Source organism: Chiloscyllium punctatum, chromosome 3, assembly GCF_047496795.1.
Source record: "Chiloscyllium punctatum isolate Juve2018m chromosome 3, sChiPun1.3, whole genome shotgun sequence".
Classification (NCBI taxonomy): Eukaryota; Metazoa; Chordata; class Chondrichthyes; order Orectolobiformes; family Hemiscylliidae; genus Chiloscyllium; species Chiloscyllium punctatum.
This window is the reverse complement of record NC_092741.1, coordinates 84,169,571-84,188,259: the sequence shown is the minus strand read 5'-3', so window position 1 is coordinate 84,188,259 and position 18,689 is coordinate 84,169,571. Positions and strand designations below refer to the sequence as shown.

Below are 18,689 nucleotides of genomic sequence, written 5' to 3'. Positions count from 1 at the left end.
GATGGGGTTTAACTCAATGTGTTTGTTGATAGAGTTTCGGTTGGGATGCCATGCTTCTCGGAATTCTCGTGCATATCTTTGTTTGGCTTGTCCTAGGATGGATGGTGTCCTTCCTCATCCGTATGTGAGGATACTAGTGAGAAAGGATCATGTCTTTTTGTGGCTGGTTGGTGTTCATGTATCCTGTTGGCTAGTTTTCTGCCTATTTGTCCAATGTAGTGTTTGGTTTTAATCACTGTTCTGATATTTGACCTGATTTCTTGGTTGTGGAGCTTTTGCTGTTGGTTAGGCAAGGCTGTACATGTTGCCACAAATCCACAGTAGTACTGTAAGATACAGGATTGAATTGAGATAGTTACAAAATTGTTGACATTTAGGTTGCAGCTTTTTACTTGAATTTTCCAGATATCTAACATCATGTGTGTTGTTAAGGATTGTGAAGGAAATTACTCCCATTACTCAAAGTTTTAAAATTTATGAGCTGTCCAATCACCCCCTTCCCACAATACAGAATGGGTGCTACTCCATACATTATAATATTGCTGATCACATCATTTAGCTATTGCATCTGGAATATACTATTCAATCCCTCAACTCTTTGTCATTTTATCAGATGATGACTGATCATGTCCATTCATCCACCTTTTGATCTATATTCCTTGCTATCTCTACTTAACATCAATTTGTGCATCTCAGTTCTAAAAACTTCTGTCACTTGCACCACATGAAAGAATAAAACAAGTGATGGGAAGGCCTTCATTTGTTACTCATTCCTCATTGACCTTGAGAAGGATGTGGTGAATTGATTCCTTAAACTGCTGAACTCCAACAGCAATATTGAAATAGCTTTGCAGATGAAGTAAGTTCCAGGATTTTGACCCAGTGATGGTAGAATATCGACAAGGTATCTCTGAATGAATGTTATCCCTATTTCTGAACCAAGAGACCTAGGTTCAAGTCCCACCTGTTCCAGAGGTGTGTCGTAATATGTCTGAACAGGTTGATTAAAAATGTCTGCAATGAAAATGCGCTAATAACAATACTGCTTTGTGTTTAAAACTTACTCCCCCATTTCCCTTTAGAAGAGTGAGATGTTGGCATAATGTTGAAATCACTGGACTAGTAATCTAGAGCCCAGGCTAAAGTCCTGATGACATAGGTTGAGTATGGCTATGGCAGATATTGAATTCAAATTTCATTTTTTAAAAATCTGTAATTCAAAACTAGCCTAATGATAACCATAAGAAGCACATTACACCATACAATGGAGCTCTGGATTATACGTATTTGTACATCTCCAGTGGATTGAATCATTGACCATGGCAGGTGGTGGCACAGTGATGTACGTGTTGGGTTTGTAGTGCTGCAGGTTTGATTGTGGCAGGTCAGTTGTGAATTCTTTTTTAGCCTTGGGTGTTGTTTCTTTAAAAGCAACTGCTGGAATAGAAGGCCCAAATTCAAGTCCAACCTGCCCCAGGGATATATAATACATCTTAGTGAGTTTTGAGAAGATTTGTAGTTGAGGTTGAGGCTCTAGATGTAGGTTGGCTCACTGAGCTGGAAGGTTTTTTCAGACATCTCATAACCATACTGTGTAACATTATCAGTGAGCCTCCGGATGAAGCATGGTACGCTTTCTATTTGTGTTCAGGTTTCCTTGGGTTGGTGATGTCATTTCCTGGTCTTTTTCTCAGGGCATGGTAAATCGGGTCCAAGTCCATGTGTTTGTTGATAGATTTCCAGTTGGAATGCCATGCTTCTAGGAATGCTCGTGCATGTCTCCGTTTGGCTTGTCCTAGGATGGATATGTTGGTCCCAGTCGAAGTAGTGTCCTTTCTCAACTTTATGTGGATAATAGTGAGCAAGGGTCATGTCTTTTTGTGGCTAGTTTTCTGCCTGTTTGTCCAATCTAGTGTTTATTACAGTTCTTGCACGGTATTTTGTAAATGACATTAGTTTTGATTGTTGTCTGTACAGGGTCTTTTAAGTTAGCTGCTGTTTTAGTGTGTTGGTGGGTTTATGGACTACCAGGATGCCAAGGGGTCTGAGTAGTCTGGCAGTCATTTCCGAGATGTTTTTGATGTAGGGGAGAGTGGCTAGGGTTTCTGAATGTGCTTTGTCTGCTTGTTGGGGTTTGTTGCTGAAAAATCGGCGGAATGTATTCATGAATAGCTCTTTCTAAGCTAACAGTGTGAAGGATGTAGCACAGCAGTATTGTCACTGGGCTAATGTCCCAATTCCATCATGATGAAACTTGAATTCAGTAAAATTTGAAATTAAAAGCCAATCTAATGTTGCTCCATACCCATAGTCAGATGTCAGAAAGCCCAAAAGATTCATTATTATCCTTTAGGGAAGGAAATCTGACTTGTCTACAGGTAGTTCTTCTATAACGTAATGGTGGTGTTCTTGTGCAATCCCGTGTTATAAAAAATTACACTTTAGAAACAGCGCTTAAAGTGTTCGCAAGTGTTATAGACAACACGTTTTAAAAGTTTGCACTTCAGAAACTGTCGCTAATTTAGCAATCTCGTTATAGCGAATTTGCATTAACGAAAGGTGCATTATAACAGGGTGACCTGTACATATGACTTCAAATTCACAGCCATGTAGTTGACTCTTAGTTGCCTTCTAAATGATCTAACAAACAATCAGTAATATCAAAACTGTTACAAAGTCAAAAGCAAGAAATGAAATCCAGTAGAACACCAGACTTCAACTTTGGCATGGGAAATAGCAACAGCAAACACAGCCCCATTGAACCTGCAAAAGTCCTCCTTCAGACAAGTTGAACAACAGCCTGACATAATTGTTCTCACTTTACAAGTGTAAAGTCATACTTTACAGTCAAGAATCCCAAAATTCAACATCGCCATCTCCTGTTATTGGAGGGTTCCCATTAAGGGCTACATTTTTATTTTCGTAGGATACTTCTTTATTTTCAGTATCTCCTCCATTAGCTGATACAATTGTGTAATAACATTACCTTCTGTATTTAAGTTGATATATAAGATATTTGGAAGCAGGATTAGAAGAACACAGTGTTGTCAAGAATTATCAATGCCATTAAACATAAAGCCACAAGACAAAATTTAAAGCACTAATTTCCAGATACTACATTATTTAAATTGGCAGAAGACATAGATATTAGTTAACACCACAGCTAGGTAGGATTGTGAAGAAGATGCAGAGATGCTTCAGTATGATTGGACAAGTTGAGTGAGTGGGCAAGTGCATGTCAGATAAAGTATGATATGTTTAAATGTGAGGTAATCTGCTTTGGTAGCAAAACAGGAAATCAGATTATTACTTGAATGGTAAGAGATTAGGTGAGAGAAGGTGCAATGAGACCTACACCATTCATTGACAATAAACATTACAGGTGAAGAAGGTAAACAATATGTTATCCTTCATAATGACAGGGTTTGAGTACAGTAGTAGAGATATCTTGTTGCAGTTGTACATGGCCTTGTTGAGACCACATCTGGGTTATTGAAGCAGTTTTGGTCTCTTTATCTGAAGCAGATTGTTCTGGCTTTGGAGAGAGTGCAACAAATGTTTACCAGACTAAAGTTTTGACGAAGGCTCACTGGACCCAAAATGTTAACTTTGTTTTCTCTCCACAGATGCTGCCAGACCTGCTGTGTTCCTCCAGCATTTTCTGATTTCGTTTTAGATTTTCAGCATCTGTAGTCTCTTTTTTTTTTAACCAGACTGAGTCCTGGGATGGCAAATGAAGAGAGACTGGATTTTTTAGCAGTATGTTCACTCGTGTTTAGAAGAATGAGGGAGGATCTCATTGAAAACTATAAAACTCTTAAAAAGGATTAGATAGATAAAACACAGTAAGGATATTCCCAATGATTGGGAAGTCCATAATCAGGGATCAACATTTAATTATGTGGGTTGTGTCATTTGTTACCCAGAGAGTGTTGAACCTGTGGAATTCTTTGCTATAGAAAGCAGTGGAGGCCAGAACATTAAATGTTTTCAAGAAGGAGTTAGATGTAGTTCTTAGGTCTAAAGCAGTCAAAGGGTATGAGGAGAAAGCAAGAACAAGGAACTGAGTTGGATGGTGGAACAGGTTGGCAGGGCTGAATGGCCAATCCCTACACCTGTAATAAATGTTTCTATTCTAAATGTTTTCAAAATAACTGGCAGAAATTCAGCACACAAAAAGCCATCACCTTGAATACACCTTCTGCAGACTAGTGAGATCAAAGTTTAATACTACGTCGTTGCATATTCACAAAGCTGGAATATGTTAAACAAACAGATACTACCCATTCTCCTGCATCTCCGATCTCAATGTCAGATTTAACTTTTACAAATGACACTGTGTTTACTACATAACTTGCACTATAATCTTACCTTTAGAACAGCTCCTGAATATATACAGCCTTAAGCTTAGGCAGTAAGTTTTTGTTATTGTTGTCACATCCCAGGAAATGGTTTTAAAATAAGTTGTTGTTATTTTATTAAAAGTAGAATAGCCATTGGAGAGCTTTTGAATACAAAAGTATTCATCTCACGAGCAGACTGACACGGCCTACGCACAACTTCATTAATCATGGATTACACAGATAGGTGATGAATGTATTAACTTCCTGCCTTATCAAGCAGTATTGTCGAATTAATACCAGTAAGTGCCACATTGGGGAGATTGAGTTACGAATTCCCATTCACTGGGAATTTGATTAAAACTGTCCACACTCATTTGACTTAGAATTTGTAGCAGTGTTGGAGAGAGATGTTACAGAATTTGTTTAAACTGAGAAGGACAGTGTTCAAACAGATCATGCCACTGAAGTGCCCTTTCTCCAAGCCTTATTAATAAATTGTCTAAAGTACTTTGATTTTATGTTTCCTTAATTGTTACTATTTAGGATTTTATTTATTATAAGCATTGTTTAATTTCCACATGGTTAAATAAACAATTCAATGATTTTTGAAGATTTAATGTTCCCTAAAACCCAGTGTTGTAGAAAGTCTACTGACATAATGTCACAGTCACTAATGAAGTCTTTTTCCTAATAAGGCACCTTTTTAGCTTTCTTTATGCAATCATTGTGGTGAATTTTCAGCTTGAGAATTAGTAGGAAATGAAATTATATTAGTATTGTTTGAAGATCCATATGAGTGTAGAGTTTTGATTTGTTTCAGAAATACAACTGCGATCTTCAAAGAATTAATGATCAATAATGACAATTTAATTATTTGAATTCACTATCCTTAAAATTACATCATCACTACAGAGACTGCGTTATAAAATATTAAGCAATTTGAGCAATGTGAAATTTATAATGGATGAGATCTATAATCTTTCTGCAGTAGTCTTTTTTTAAAAAATCAGACAAACTGAGTTCCATTTTGTGATAGCGCTCATCAGTATGCTCACGGTGTAGGATTTGCTGCAGTGTTTCCTTTGTATGCTACATGCTTCTATTAGCTGTCAACGTTATACAAAGGATGAGGAAATTACTGTCATAGAGAAATATTAGTAATTCTGCTGAAATTACAGTAGTTATTTTCCCTTGGGGCTTCAACATCTTATGCATAGACATCAGTACGATCTAAGAATGGTGCCTGCATGGATAATTATGTTAGCATTTTTCATTCACAGAGATGGAAAATTGTATGTATCATCCTGTCTTTTTTCAATTTGGTGGTGTTGCAATACTATCCACTGAAATTGCAGTGCACCCTGAAAAAAAAATCAAAAGCTGAACATGCTGCAAAAAAATCAATAAATGTATAAGTTGGACTTTATAATATGTTGAAAAATTCATTTACAACTGTTTTACAATTATATATTAATCTCTTTTTGCAGGGGAATGACCCATTTCGTTGGCCACTGTTTTCCTCTTACCCTTTACCAAAGTGTTACCTCCGAGAACCATTGAAAAAACCTTCTGTCAAACAAGGTCAGATTCCACAAACTAATTCATTAGTTGCTAATGCCATTTATGCTTTGTAATTTTTAATGTGATGGCAACAAGTTTAGCTGTTCAGCTAAGGATTGCACAAGACACTCTTTCATACTTTTGCTCAGCAATATAGTTTTCCTGTATTATTGAAGAGTAGAATTAAGTTGTATAGATTGGTGTCAATGGAATAAACATCTTCGGCTAGACCTGCCAACCTTGGGACTTCATTGTTCCAGCATACTTTTGGTTATATAATGGTCTACAACAGTGCAACAGTAAAAAAATATTCCGAATGGTAGAACTGGATTTGTTTCCAAACAAGTCTTCAGCTCACATGCATTGATACTGAAAGTCTTATCTAGTACGAAAATAATAGTGTTGGTAGGATGTTAAGAATAGCTTATTGTAATATTTATTGTAATAAAACAATATGCTTACAGCAAAATTATGTCTTAAATTAGTCATTCCCATTTCCTTTTGTTTTTATTAGTCAGTCTTTTGATAGCCATTATTTATGTCTTTATTACCTTTATATTTCTCATTTGTTCTATATTTGAATTGCAAATATTCATTGGTCTGTGTCTCAATTGTCCTTTCACTACTTTGGGATGTAAAACATACAATTCTTAACATGGTTAACTGAGTGTGGAAGCCTGAACTGATCATACTATTGGACTAATCCTAAAGCAGATAAGTGTTGATGTTAGGTATTGAGCATGAGGGAAGGATTAATATGCTTTTATACCAATGCATCTTGCTAATTCAAACAACCTTGTTGGTGCTTTTCAAATGAGCAGAAACTCTGTTGGAATAAAGTAGACTTAACACCTTTGTTTATTTTTACCTCTACACATTTGGCTTTATTCAAGTATCCTGTCATTATAGAGTGGGATCATATATAAAAATATTAGCTGCATTTGTCTGAACTTTTTCACTGCTGTTTAGCAGGAAAGTTTATCAGAACTATGTCAAATTTCAAAAGAACTGTAACACAAGTTTGTATTGTACCATTCAGAATTTAAAAATTAGGATGAGGGTTTCAGTAGCAGATAAGCTGAGACAATGGCAATATCAGGCAATGTTATGGAGTTAGAAATAAATGGAATTTAAGATCTTTAGTTACATGCTGATCTCAAGAACAAGTATAATGCCAAGCTTGTAAGCCATTTGGTTCAGTCTCGGTCAGTTTTAGAGTTTTGGGACCATACTTGGCAAAATATCTGGATTGAACCACAATATAACAATGGACCAAATAGATTACGTGAGTAATTGCATTTTGATTTTGTGATCATACTTTCCTAATATATACAGTCAATCATTTGTAAGGAATTTTCAGATAGTTGGTTAAATTTATTTAGCCGCAGTGTAGATATGATTCAGTTAATTAGATAAAAAGAAAAGACCTGTTACAATTGAGAATGGTACATGAGTGGAGAGGCAGGAGATTGGCAGTGTGTTGATCTCAAAGTTGTAAAGACAGCATCCTGCTGTCTAGATGAAGTGCTAGTGAATTCCTTCCCTGGGTCTTCCTCCTCTTCTGGTCCATCTCCATCTGAAGAAAGCGACTGCCTCTTGAGTACGACTACCAAACAAGGACTGCCCTCTAACTCTGAGCACTTGTTATACCTTATTTTGGCAGCTGGCAATCATCATTGTGTTAATTACTTGTTTAAACCATTTTTAACTAACGAACATGGGACAGCCTTCTCACCACAGATGTAATCCTTGTTCCAACAGCTGATATGAGAGCAGTTTATCCAATCTAAACCTGTCATAATCTTGTACACCCATCACATCTCCTCTTAATCACATTCATTCCAAGAAAATTAACCCCGCTTTCTCCAGCTTAACCGTTATAGCTTAAATCCCTTATCTTAGAGCCATTCCATTAAATCACCTCTACATCTTGTCTCATTTCCTACATAAAATTGATGATCATATTTGGATGAAGTACTCTAGTTGTGACTTAACACAGCTGTTTAAAGATTTACCAGAACTTTCTTGCTTCTATGCTCAATTCAAAGGTCCCATAAGTGTTTCTAATGACTATTGCATTACAATTTTAAATCCACATGACAGTTTATGTTTTCTGTGCACTAGTCTTCAGAAAGGATACGAAAGCATTAGACAGGGTATAGAAAAGTATCGTGAGAATGCTGGGGATGAGCAATTTCAGTTACATAGATTTGTGAAGCTGGGACTGTTCCAACTTGAGAAAAGATGATTATGAGAAGATTTGATTGAGATATTCAGAATAATAAGAAGTCTAGGTGGAGTAGGTGGACAGTACTGTTCCGATATATGGGAGGGGTCAGATTTTAGGCATTTGACAAATGAAGCACTGGCAGAAACTCAAAAGTTCTTTTTCTTATTTCACCCTGCCTCTTTTAGGAAACATCTCATTTTCCCAGCATAAGCTAAATCCAAAATGGAAACATATTTGCAATGTCAAATTACAAAGCTGAGAGTGTATTTTAATAGTTTTTTTATAGCAAGATAATAGAGGACATACCTTCCAGTAAATCAAATTTGTATCAGAAATAGGAACTTGAAAACATCCATATTGATAATTGCTGTACTTAATCATGTTCTCCTCTTCTGCACAGCAGTAAGTCCAGTGTGCATGTTGCATTTAAATTAGTTTGAGAAAAATTGTTTAGACCAAATGTAAAATCATACAACATGCCTTTTTTTTTTAAATTTATTGATGGGTCATTTTTCCTTGTATTTTTATATAACTTTTAATCTGGAAACCTTTTAAGTGCTGAGCCCCAAACCAGATTAATCATGATTAAGAAGTCATTGCTCCTAAATTTAACGTAAGAAATTGTATTACCATCATTAACAGCTAATATTTCACATTGAAAGTATCTTCGTAAATGATTTGGAAAGAATGAAGAGGCATAAAGATCATTCTGTTCAAAATTCCCCTGTGAACTGCTCTGTTTTAAATGGCTCAAATCACTATTATCATCCAAAATTCAATTATGTTAACCTACCAAGTTATTTTATTTTACTTGGCTAGCCTTTTAAACTAATCATATTTGTGCCAAAGTTAGATATCTACTTTTCACACTGTGATAGTATTCTTATCTCTGGTTGTGGATTCAAGTTCAACTACATAGATTTGAGCATGAATTCAAGACTTTACTGTATGGAGGCCATGCTATGCTGTCAGAGATGAAACGTTAAGTGAAGACACTATTTTTCCCTTCATGTACACCTAATAGATCCCATAGGTGAATTTACACAAGGGCAGAGGAGTTCTTCTAGGTATCCTGGTCAATATTGGTTGCTGAACTAATGTCACCAAGAAAAGGCATCATCATTTTCTCATCACTACTTGTGAGATCCTGTTGTGCATAAATTAGAAACTATACTTCAAATGTATTTGATTGTAATACATGTTGTGAATTCATGAGTGTGAAAAGTACTGTGTAAGTACAAGTATTTCTCTTTGTGTATTAAAACGTTGTGTGATGTTAATAATAACTGATATTCTTATTTAGATAATGAACTTAGCAAGTTGTTGAAAAATTTGGAGATGCAAACAGACTGGCTAGAAAGCTGTAAAAAGCAGTTCTGTAGAATCATGAAATCCAAACCTGACATTCTCAAGGGAAGCAGTAAGTAAACATTTCTGTAAAACTACAAACATTTGTAATTTTATGTAGTGACTAGCCTTATTACTTAAACACAAAATATATGTCAATCATCAATAATTTCAAAGGGAACTTTGCAATATCATCTTCAGGTTTAAGTTTTATTTTTTACAACAATCCTTTAGTCAATTTCTTTGTGTTTAAAAAGTAGTCACTTTGGTTTATAAATTTAATGGTATGGCAGTGTTTTCCCTTTTAAATTAAAACTGTGCTCAGATTGATCAGTTTTGTTTTAATCACATTCAAACCATTTGGTTTAAATTATACCAGTAGCTTCCTGCATTCCACATTCAAAGATAAACTAAACTGAATTCAAGACTTTGGCAAGACTAAAAATCCTAAAGTAACAAATCCACAAGAATAAATAATGTTATCACATTTTTAAAACTCTCGTATTAAATTTTTGCAGCACTGACAGCCATCATGTAGTTCATGAATATTGAGAGATTCCACTGGTTTAGAATGCATCCTTTTTTTTTAGAAAACTACAATGAAAAACTATTATTACAGCAGAAAGATCTTTGTGACCATTTCAGTTGCTTTCGAGAAGACCATGGAGTCCTACCAGGACTCAGCAATAAATTGTAAATTTTCTGATTGAATAAAGCTGGGAGTGCAAAATAAAAGCAAAATACTGAGGATGCTGAAAATCTGAAACAAGTACAAAATACTGAAGAAACAGACCTGGCAGCATCTGTGGAAAGAGAAACATATTTAATGTTTTAAGCCTAATATGACTCTTCATTAGAACCTATACTCATTTAAGTCTGTTTCTCTTTCCACGGATGCTGCCTGGCCTGCTGAATTTCTCCAAAATTCTGTTTCTTTAATCTATCTGTACAATTCAACAACTTAGTAAATCTCCAGCTATCGTGCTTCCCCATAAACATCTCTAGCTGAAGTCTTCAACTTGAAATCGTGCCAAATGTAAACTGATTCCCAATGCTTTGCTATCTTTCTTGCTGCCCAGTATAAAACAATCTGTCATTTCAGGAGTCAGTGCTGAATTATGACTTTTTAGTAACCTTGTCAAAAGAAAAGTAGGACCATCCCTTTGGACTGATAACAAGATCTTATTCACATTATGGTCAAGCATAACAGCTAAATATTTCTGTCCATCATCCTCATAAAACTATCTGACAAGGATTTCCCATTAGTGGTGCGGTATGGATGTCTGTCAAAAACATATAACCCAGAGATTTACGGAAGTGAGAGACATACTCTGAGGGACCCTGCAATTACTATCCCATCCTAGATTCCCCCATCTCCAACTCCCACAGCACAAAGAAGATTTCTTCTGAAAGTTATGAATCTAGATTTTCTAATTGTGCTTTTAGTCCTCTTTACAGCTTTTCAGTATATTGAAAAATTAATTGTATAGTCTTCCTCCTAACTACTTGAAAGTTACATATTCAGTGCATGAGAGACTTGTGCAAAAGTATGATACTTGGGCAAGCTAAGTACACCTAACTAATAAGTCGAATAGGTTGTATGATGTGTGTTAATTTATGAGCACTTGCACAATTGGTTCAAAATTGGCAATCCTACTCAAACGTGCAGGTCAAGCAGCATCCAAGGAGCATGAGGCTTATTCCTGATGAAGGGCTTATATCCAAAATGCTGATTCTCCTGCTGTTTGGATGCTGCCTGACCTCCTGTGCTTTTCCAGCACCACTCTCCAGCATCTGCAGTCCTCACTTTCTTCCAATCCTACTCCATTTATAAGACTGGCTGTTGGAAAAATTGGTACTGGGACAATGAGATGTTTTTCTGAGGTTTGAGCCAAAACATATTGAAGCATTATCAGGCTCATGCTGCATGTAACTTGGGAGTGCTCAGTTGTGAGTGGATAAGGCATAGAAAAGGATATTCAATTTCGAAGAACTTAATTAAGAAGAAGGATGAGAATTTCAATTAGAACTGACAGTGACTTATAAAACAATTTGCAACCTCTACTTGAATTAAGAATAAAAATCAATTTGCATAAGACAATGATTTCAATTTGAGTTTGGAAAATACAATGAATTGGAATTAATGTAAGAATTAAGAAAAATAATTTAAGAACTTTGATCTATTAGTTTAGATTGGGAACTGAGTACAATATTTTCCTAAAGTCTTAACAAATGTGAATTATCTTTACCAAACACCTGCAGCATTTTAAAGGAAAAACTGGAATGCAAATATGTTTTCTGTCAATGTGACTAGAATGGATCTACTTTTTAAAAAAAGTAACCTGTTGACTACTGACAGGCTTTTTATTTTGCAAAATAAGCCAAGTGTTCTGATGAGGTAAACCATTAAAAGATTGAAAGTTCAAGTCTCACTCTAGAAACTTGAACATTATTGTCTGGCGGAAACTCCAATGCAGTACAAAGGAAGTATTGCACTATCTAAGGTGCTGTTTTTCAAATAAGACATCAAACAGAGGCCCAACCTGTCTCTACAGGTGCATATACAAGATCCTGAGGTGCTATTTTGTAGAACAGAAGAGTAGTTACTCCCAATGACCTGATCAATGTTTGTCCTTCACTGAACATCACTAAAACCAGATTATCTGGCCATTACTTTGTAGCAGTTTTGTGTTTTGAGATGCCTAATGGTTGTGAGATTAGTGAGGAAATACTGCACCCATGAGAGGTGTCATTTTTGGAATGTGACATTAATCCAAGGTCATGTTTGCCTCCTTAGGGTGGATGTAACAGATTACATGTCACAATACCTAGAAGAATAGTTATTCTCAGTGTTTTAGCCAATATTTGTCCCTCAATCAATATTATAGAAATAGAGTACTTGTTAAGAATTAAATTTTTGCAATCGTGCTGTAAGGAAATTGACAAGTTTCCCCTGCCACGTTGGTGACTACACTCTAAAGTACTTAATTGACTGTGAAGTGCTTAGGATATTCTGAGACTGTGAAAATCAGTACATAAAAGATTTTTTTGGGGGGGCCTTGATTTTGGCATTAACATGTGAATCCTAACTTCTGAATAAAGAAAGGATAAGATGAAAAGAAAATAAGACTCTGACAAAGTCCAAACCATTTTGATACCAATTCATCGAAGCTCCAGTATGTCTAAAGGTAGCTCCTGAATGCCGCTCCACAATATCATTCCCTCCCATGGTCACTGTGAACAAGAAAAAACATTAACCTTAAATCTTTAGTATTATTAATGAATAACTGATTCTACAGAGTTTTTTGGTTAAAGTACAATTCCTTCAAATAGCAAAATGAAACTCTTAAAATAATTCTTTACGTTTAATTTGTTCCGCTTACTTTTTAATTCATTTTCTTTCCTCACTGTTTTAATTGTTTTATACACTTTAATTTGTTCTGGTTCTATTGAGTAATTTTCTGGCACTACTCTAACCAATTGAATACCAAAAGACGTTATTCATCCTTTTTCTTTTTCAATATACTAAATTAATTAAATCTCACTGTACAAAGATTTTTAAATTTCATGCAAAAAGAAACTCTGGTATGTGAGCCAGAATTTTTTTTATGAATAGCAAACATTGTTTTGTTGTCCAGGAGTATTTTATTTATTTCCTCAAATTTTTAGTACTTGCAGAATTACTGGAAAAGTTTGTGGGTCATTTCGCTGATAATCCATCAGATTGTTTCTTCAGACCATATGAAGGTGAGTTGTTTTCATTTGACAGCTAAGAGATTAAATATAGCATTACCCAAAATTGATGCACTTGCTTTAAAAGAATACCTAAAAATTGAAATGCTAATTGTGCTCATATGGATTTTTTTCCTCTAACACAACTTGTTGCAAAATATTTTCACAGAATTCTGTTCGAGTAGTAATAAGGCACTCATTTCAATGCGGAAATTTTTAAACTACAGATCTCAAAAGTGTTATTCATAATGTAATTGAAATCACAGTTCATAAGTTGATGGTTTAAGTAATTGTTCAACAGATAATTAAAATATGCTTCACTCTGAGAAGAATCTGATTGTTCAGAAGGCTTTCTAAAATCAATCTTTTTCATCCTAAGCAGTCTTCTTATAAATAATTGGATTAATTTTGAAGTAGTTACACTTCTGGAAAATGGAGCATCCGGAGTGTCCCTGTGGAGTATTTGCTGAGGAAGCATTCTTTTCGAATGTTCAGAGTATTTTTCTGCAAAGGAGGTTGTTACAGCAAAATAGGGTCATGTTTCAGTGAGAGTTTGTGAACGTGGTGCTTGTACTCTTGGTTGGTCAGAATATAGAATGGTATTAAATGGTTTGAATTTTGAAATGATTGATCTAATCAAAATTTTGGTACATGTTTGTTTTTACCTATGCAGTTGTTGAGACTTGCTGAAGCAACTGAATAGACTAGTGAGAGATTACTCAAAATTTCCTCCATGTTTGCAAGATGCATTCATTTTATTGAGTGAGTGGCCAAATATTATTAGTATTGTTTCCAGAAAAACAATACAAAGTTATTATGCTCATTGTTCAGGAAATACTTAACCAAAATTGTGAGGTACTCAGTTCAGACCAATTGTCAAACCCTGTAATAGAAAGTAAGGACTGCGGGTGCTGGAGATCAGAGTCAAGAACGTGGAACTGAAAAGCACAGCAGGTCAGGCACCATTCGAGGAGCAGGAGAATCGCGTTTCGGGCATAAGCCCTTCATTTCCTCAATGAATAAAGGAAAAAGCTGAGATGATATATGATTCCATATGAACATTGCCAGCTTAACCTATGCAGTTCTTGTGCTGTGCCTGCAAATCTGAGGCATAGTTAATCATCTGAGCTTGTCTTCCCTTGAAAGTACCCTTGAAAGTAATTGACTTCTCTTATACATGTAACATTGGTACTGATGATGCCACTCCAGTCACAACCTAATAGTTCTAGGTTACGTCTCCAGATGAACATTAAGCAAGCAGGAATTTACGCTAACAACATTTCAGTTGAGTGGAGGAGAAAAATCAGTCACAAACACCAACACCCACAAATTTAGCTTCTCCATTGGCATCTACATCTTTGATTTTTCTCTAGCCCAAGTGTCTTATTCTCTTTTGTGAGAATTTACCTCCCTTGGCTTTTCTCTAGCTCCTGTGTGTTCAGTCTCTGACCTTGGACTAAAACTACTAAAATCCTTACCAGGTTCCCAGCTTCCTTTCCTCTGTTTTGCTATGTGCATTGTAACAATGACTGCACCTCAATAGTATTTTTGTAGCTATGAAGCATTTGGGTTAACTGGTGATTGTGAAGGATACTTTATAACTGCAAGTAAATCTGTCAGTCTTGTCATCTCAACTCCCTACCTTCACTATTGATGGACTCATCCCAATCATTTCTCAATTAATCTCCCTGCAGCTATCATCACAACTCAAATCTAGGAGCTACAATGTTCAGCAAAAATGGTTGATTGCCAGATCTGCCTTAATCGCTTCAAAGAATATCGATGGTCTCTTCTTTCAACCAAAACCTTCCATGAACATTGTGTCAATTAGGAAAACGATAATCATTTTAATCTCCATCATTGATTAGAGATGTGAAGAGCTCTTGTATTTTTCAAAATAAAGACTATTCTTTCAAAATGGAGACACTATTCCCTCCATCGCCTCCAATTTTATAGCTTCTACCCTCAATTTTGTAATAGTATGTATAAACTCCCTTCAACCCGCAAAGGATTTATTTTCAAGATGCATTTCAGCATCTCTGAAAAGCTAAACCATGCAGATCGACGGTCAGGATTCTGTTGAGTTAATCTTGTGTTGGCAGCAAGTTGGGGGGGGAACCACTGAGTGCTTTTCCTCAACCGCTGCAGGCAATAGCTTCTTTGCCTTCTGCTGGCAGCTTTCTGATGTTTGTTGTAAAAACTCTCAGATGAACAAGTGATCACTTACACAAGAATTCAGAGGCAACTGGTGATTTGCAAAAAATATGATGCCAGAAGGATTCAGTGCCATTATGAAAAGGAGAGAGAGAAAAATACTGAAAATAAATTAACATTTTCAGCATGGACAAAACTGTACATGGTCTTGCAGAATGACCCATAGAAGTTTTGGCCCTACGATGCTCTGCCTTGGATTGTGCCTTGGGCAATTGCTGTGCAGGTTGTGTTGGCTGATTGTTTATAACGAAGGCTTGTCTCAGTTTTGGGTGGATGTATGATTGCTGTCATTGAGAGATAATTACAGCTGCCACTGCCACTCATCCAGGATTATTCTTCAGTAATCCTAGTAATCTGGAGAAATATCCGTGGAGTGCTGGGATACATTGCACACTCCTTTGACAACTGGTATTTGTGAACATAAACGTGGCAGCCGTCTGTGTTTGAATGGCAACAACTTGAGCTTGTGCATGTGAAACCTGAATCTCCGCTGCAATACAGAATTTGGGTGGCTTTTGCAGTGAAAGCTGAATTATCAGGCTCTATGTTATACATTAATAACATTCACCATCATCACAGTCACAGTGGAAGTGATAGGCTTCACTCTGCAAAGTACTGCGTAAGTTGGCGTTAGTATTGGAGTCATCTCCACTTCTTGATTGCAGGCTTTCTGGCAAGTCTGACAGTCTGAGGTATTTTTGCATACCCATTAACTTTTCTCTGTAGGCTATGGTGTTGAAGTGCTAATTTGAATATTCTGCAGCAGAATCGGTGTGTGATTTCAGACTGTGAGAAGCTGGTGCCTCTGCTCCCCTTGTCCCTGCCCTAGTTGCTACTTTTTTCACTCCGGCTGTGGGTGCCGTTGACTAGGCCAGCATTTATTTTCCATCTTATACCTGGCTTCTCCCCACGTGTAGATCTCACTTCTGTGATCTTTTAAAGGACACACAGTCCAATTGCCTGAGCTAATGACTGTGGCTGTAAAAGAAATAATGGCATTTTGTCATCACTGTCTTTTCCTAGTTCCAGCTGCTCTTCCTCATTGCTTGGTCCGTGGTAGTTCTTGGATACCTGTAAAGCACAAGGTGTTATACAATGTGTTTACATGACAAAGCTATCATGATTGAATTGCTGCCTCTATCTCCTTGAGCTAGTACAACTAATATGTAAGGATGAGTTGAAGCGTTCTGAATGTTTAGGTATGATTGTGACTGATAGATTTTTGGTCACTGAGTAATTGCTGTGAGGAGCAGTGAGCATTATAAGAGACTATTAGTTGGACTGCTAGAAAATGGTATTGGCAACTCAAGTAAGATAATTGAACTTTCTGTTTTAGTGCATACAGGACTTTGGATCTTCGATCCCCAGCATTGTCTTCCACTGTTATCTGTCCCACCCCCGATGTTGTAAAAATCTAGAGGATGTTTGCCCAATCTTGGGTGGATGGCATCTCTGCTTCTCTCAGATTAGCCCTTGACATAATGACTGAAGCTCTCTACTTTGTTTTGCAGCTATTGAGTATTCCATAAATCAAAATCACTTTTTGAATGTCCTTTAAATTCTGCTACAGTGTTAATGTACCTCTTATTTAAGAGATGGAGCTAGATCTTTCATAGTTTTGGCTCTTGCTACTCATTTTCATTTTGCATGATTTAGCAGCACCTGCTCAGAGATTCTGCACTTGCTGTTTTCGAAGTCGTTATTGTTGTGGTCAGTGGAGTCAGTCTTAAGATTATGTGCTACCTGGATCAAAAGCAATGATCATGTGTTGTTTTCCAATTATAATTTCAAAAACTGTTTTTTGGGCCCAGTTCAACTTCGCATCCCAGCAATGTATGGATTAGTCATGATCATAATGAATGGCAGACCGTGTTCATGGCTTACTCCTATTTTCTATATTTCTGTGTTTTACAATTATATTGCCTTATTTAAACCTCATTTATTCTAATGTGTACAATTTTGTACTGTTGCTGAGAGAAGAATATACTTGTTTTAAAAGGAAATTAAGGTGACTGTGGGGTGTGCTCTCTTTTCTAGTTTAATGCTTGTTTTCAGTATCATTTATTTCTCTTATAGGATTTTATCTATTTTTGCATTTTTTAAAACTCTAAAATGTGGAATTGGTTTAAGAATTCCTCCCCCAGTTGCTGCTTGTCTGTATTATAATATGAAAATCTGTATTAAAGTGATCCAGTTAAGGCACTGTATGCCTCCTCCTGGACATTCCTCACATTCATGTGGCTTGTTCCTGCCACAGAAGAGACATTTAAAAATGGTGGTCATCATGTTTTTTTTTTGCTCTGTTTTTCACGCTTTAGGCTTTTGAACTTCTCCTTTCGTGACTTACAAACTGAATTTTCGATGGAGCATTGTTTTTCCTTTGAACAAGGATCTGATTTTACTTCCTAAGTTTTATTAGCCTTATCATTATCTCCAGAGTTGAATCATTCCTTGTCTGCAAAAGGTCTAATAAAATCTCATCCGTAGCTGGATTGTAATCCACTTCAACCCTTCATTAATAAAGTTCTCTGCCAGCCAATAGACATAATTAATAAATAGATTCATGCTTTCACCTGGCCTTTGCTTTTGTTGGTTAAGCTTTGCTTATTCATTTCCAACAAATGCTAAAATATGCATTAAAACAACTGTGATACCTCTTCTTGTGAAATTGTAGTTCCATTAGTGCTGTATTTTGCTAATGCATCTTTGCCAAGGTTTTCCACAGCATAAAGTAATGTATCTGTATTACATTGGCTTTTCTTATAAAAACATTATTACCTGGTGAACCTTTTCTTCCAGTTTTTTTGGCCTGGTGTCCCTTGGTTGTTTCTAGGAGTGGTTGATCTGATTCCATGCTGCTTCTGAGCCCTAGAACTATTTCTGTGTTCACCTGAATATGTCACACTGCTGGGAGCTGTGGATCTTTGCTCATTGCAATCTGGTCTTTGTGATTCTTCTCTAACTTGCCATCGCTGCTCCCACATTGTTCCTGGCATCTTGCTGAGGCTTCAAAAAATAGCTTCAGGTTTTCCTCAATATCCTTAACTTTGTGGTATCTACAATTGCTGGTTTTCTCCATTATTTTTGCCATTTTCATTGCCACAATATTTTGTTTGGTATTGCAGATTGGGACTGTTTTGTCTCCCAAACAAATACTACTTGAATTTGTTGTCTTTTTAATGCAAAAAGTCTATGTGCAACTAGATTTTTGCAGACATTTTCTTCAGTCAAAACTTCTGCTCTACATCACTGTACTGTCTCAT

General features: G+C 36.2%; 1 protein-coding gene across 4 annotated transcripts in view; it reads left to right on the top strand.

The window, feature by feature from the left end:
* tbc1d32 (TBC1 domain family, member 32) overlaps positions 1-18,689 on the top strand; it is a 247,339-nt gene that overhangs the window by 155,643 nt on the left and 73,007 nt on the right. For all 4 annotated transcript variants that reach the window (XR_011954513.1, XM_072555916.1, XM_072555917.1 and 1 more), the window contains 3 exons: positions 5,831-5,924; positions 9,437-9,553; positions 13,150-13,227. Coding sequence is in view for 3 of the 4 variants with exons in the window: in XM_072555916.1 (XP_072412017.1) it covers positions 5,831-5,924; positions 9,437-9,553; positions 13,150-13,227 (289 nt within the window). In the remaining variant the exon portion in view is untranslated. The remainder of the gene's footprint in view (positions 1-5,830; positions 5,925-9,436; positions 9,554-13,149; positions 13,228-18,689) is intronic.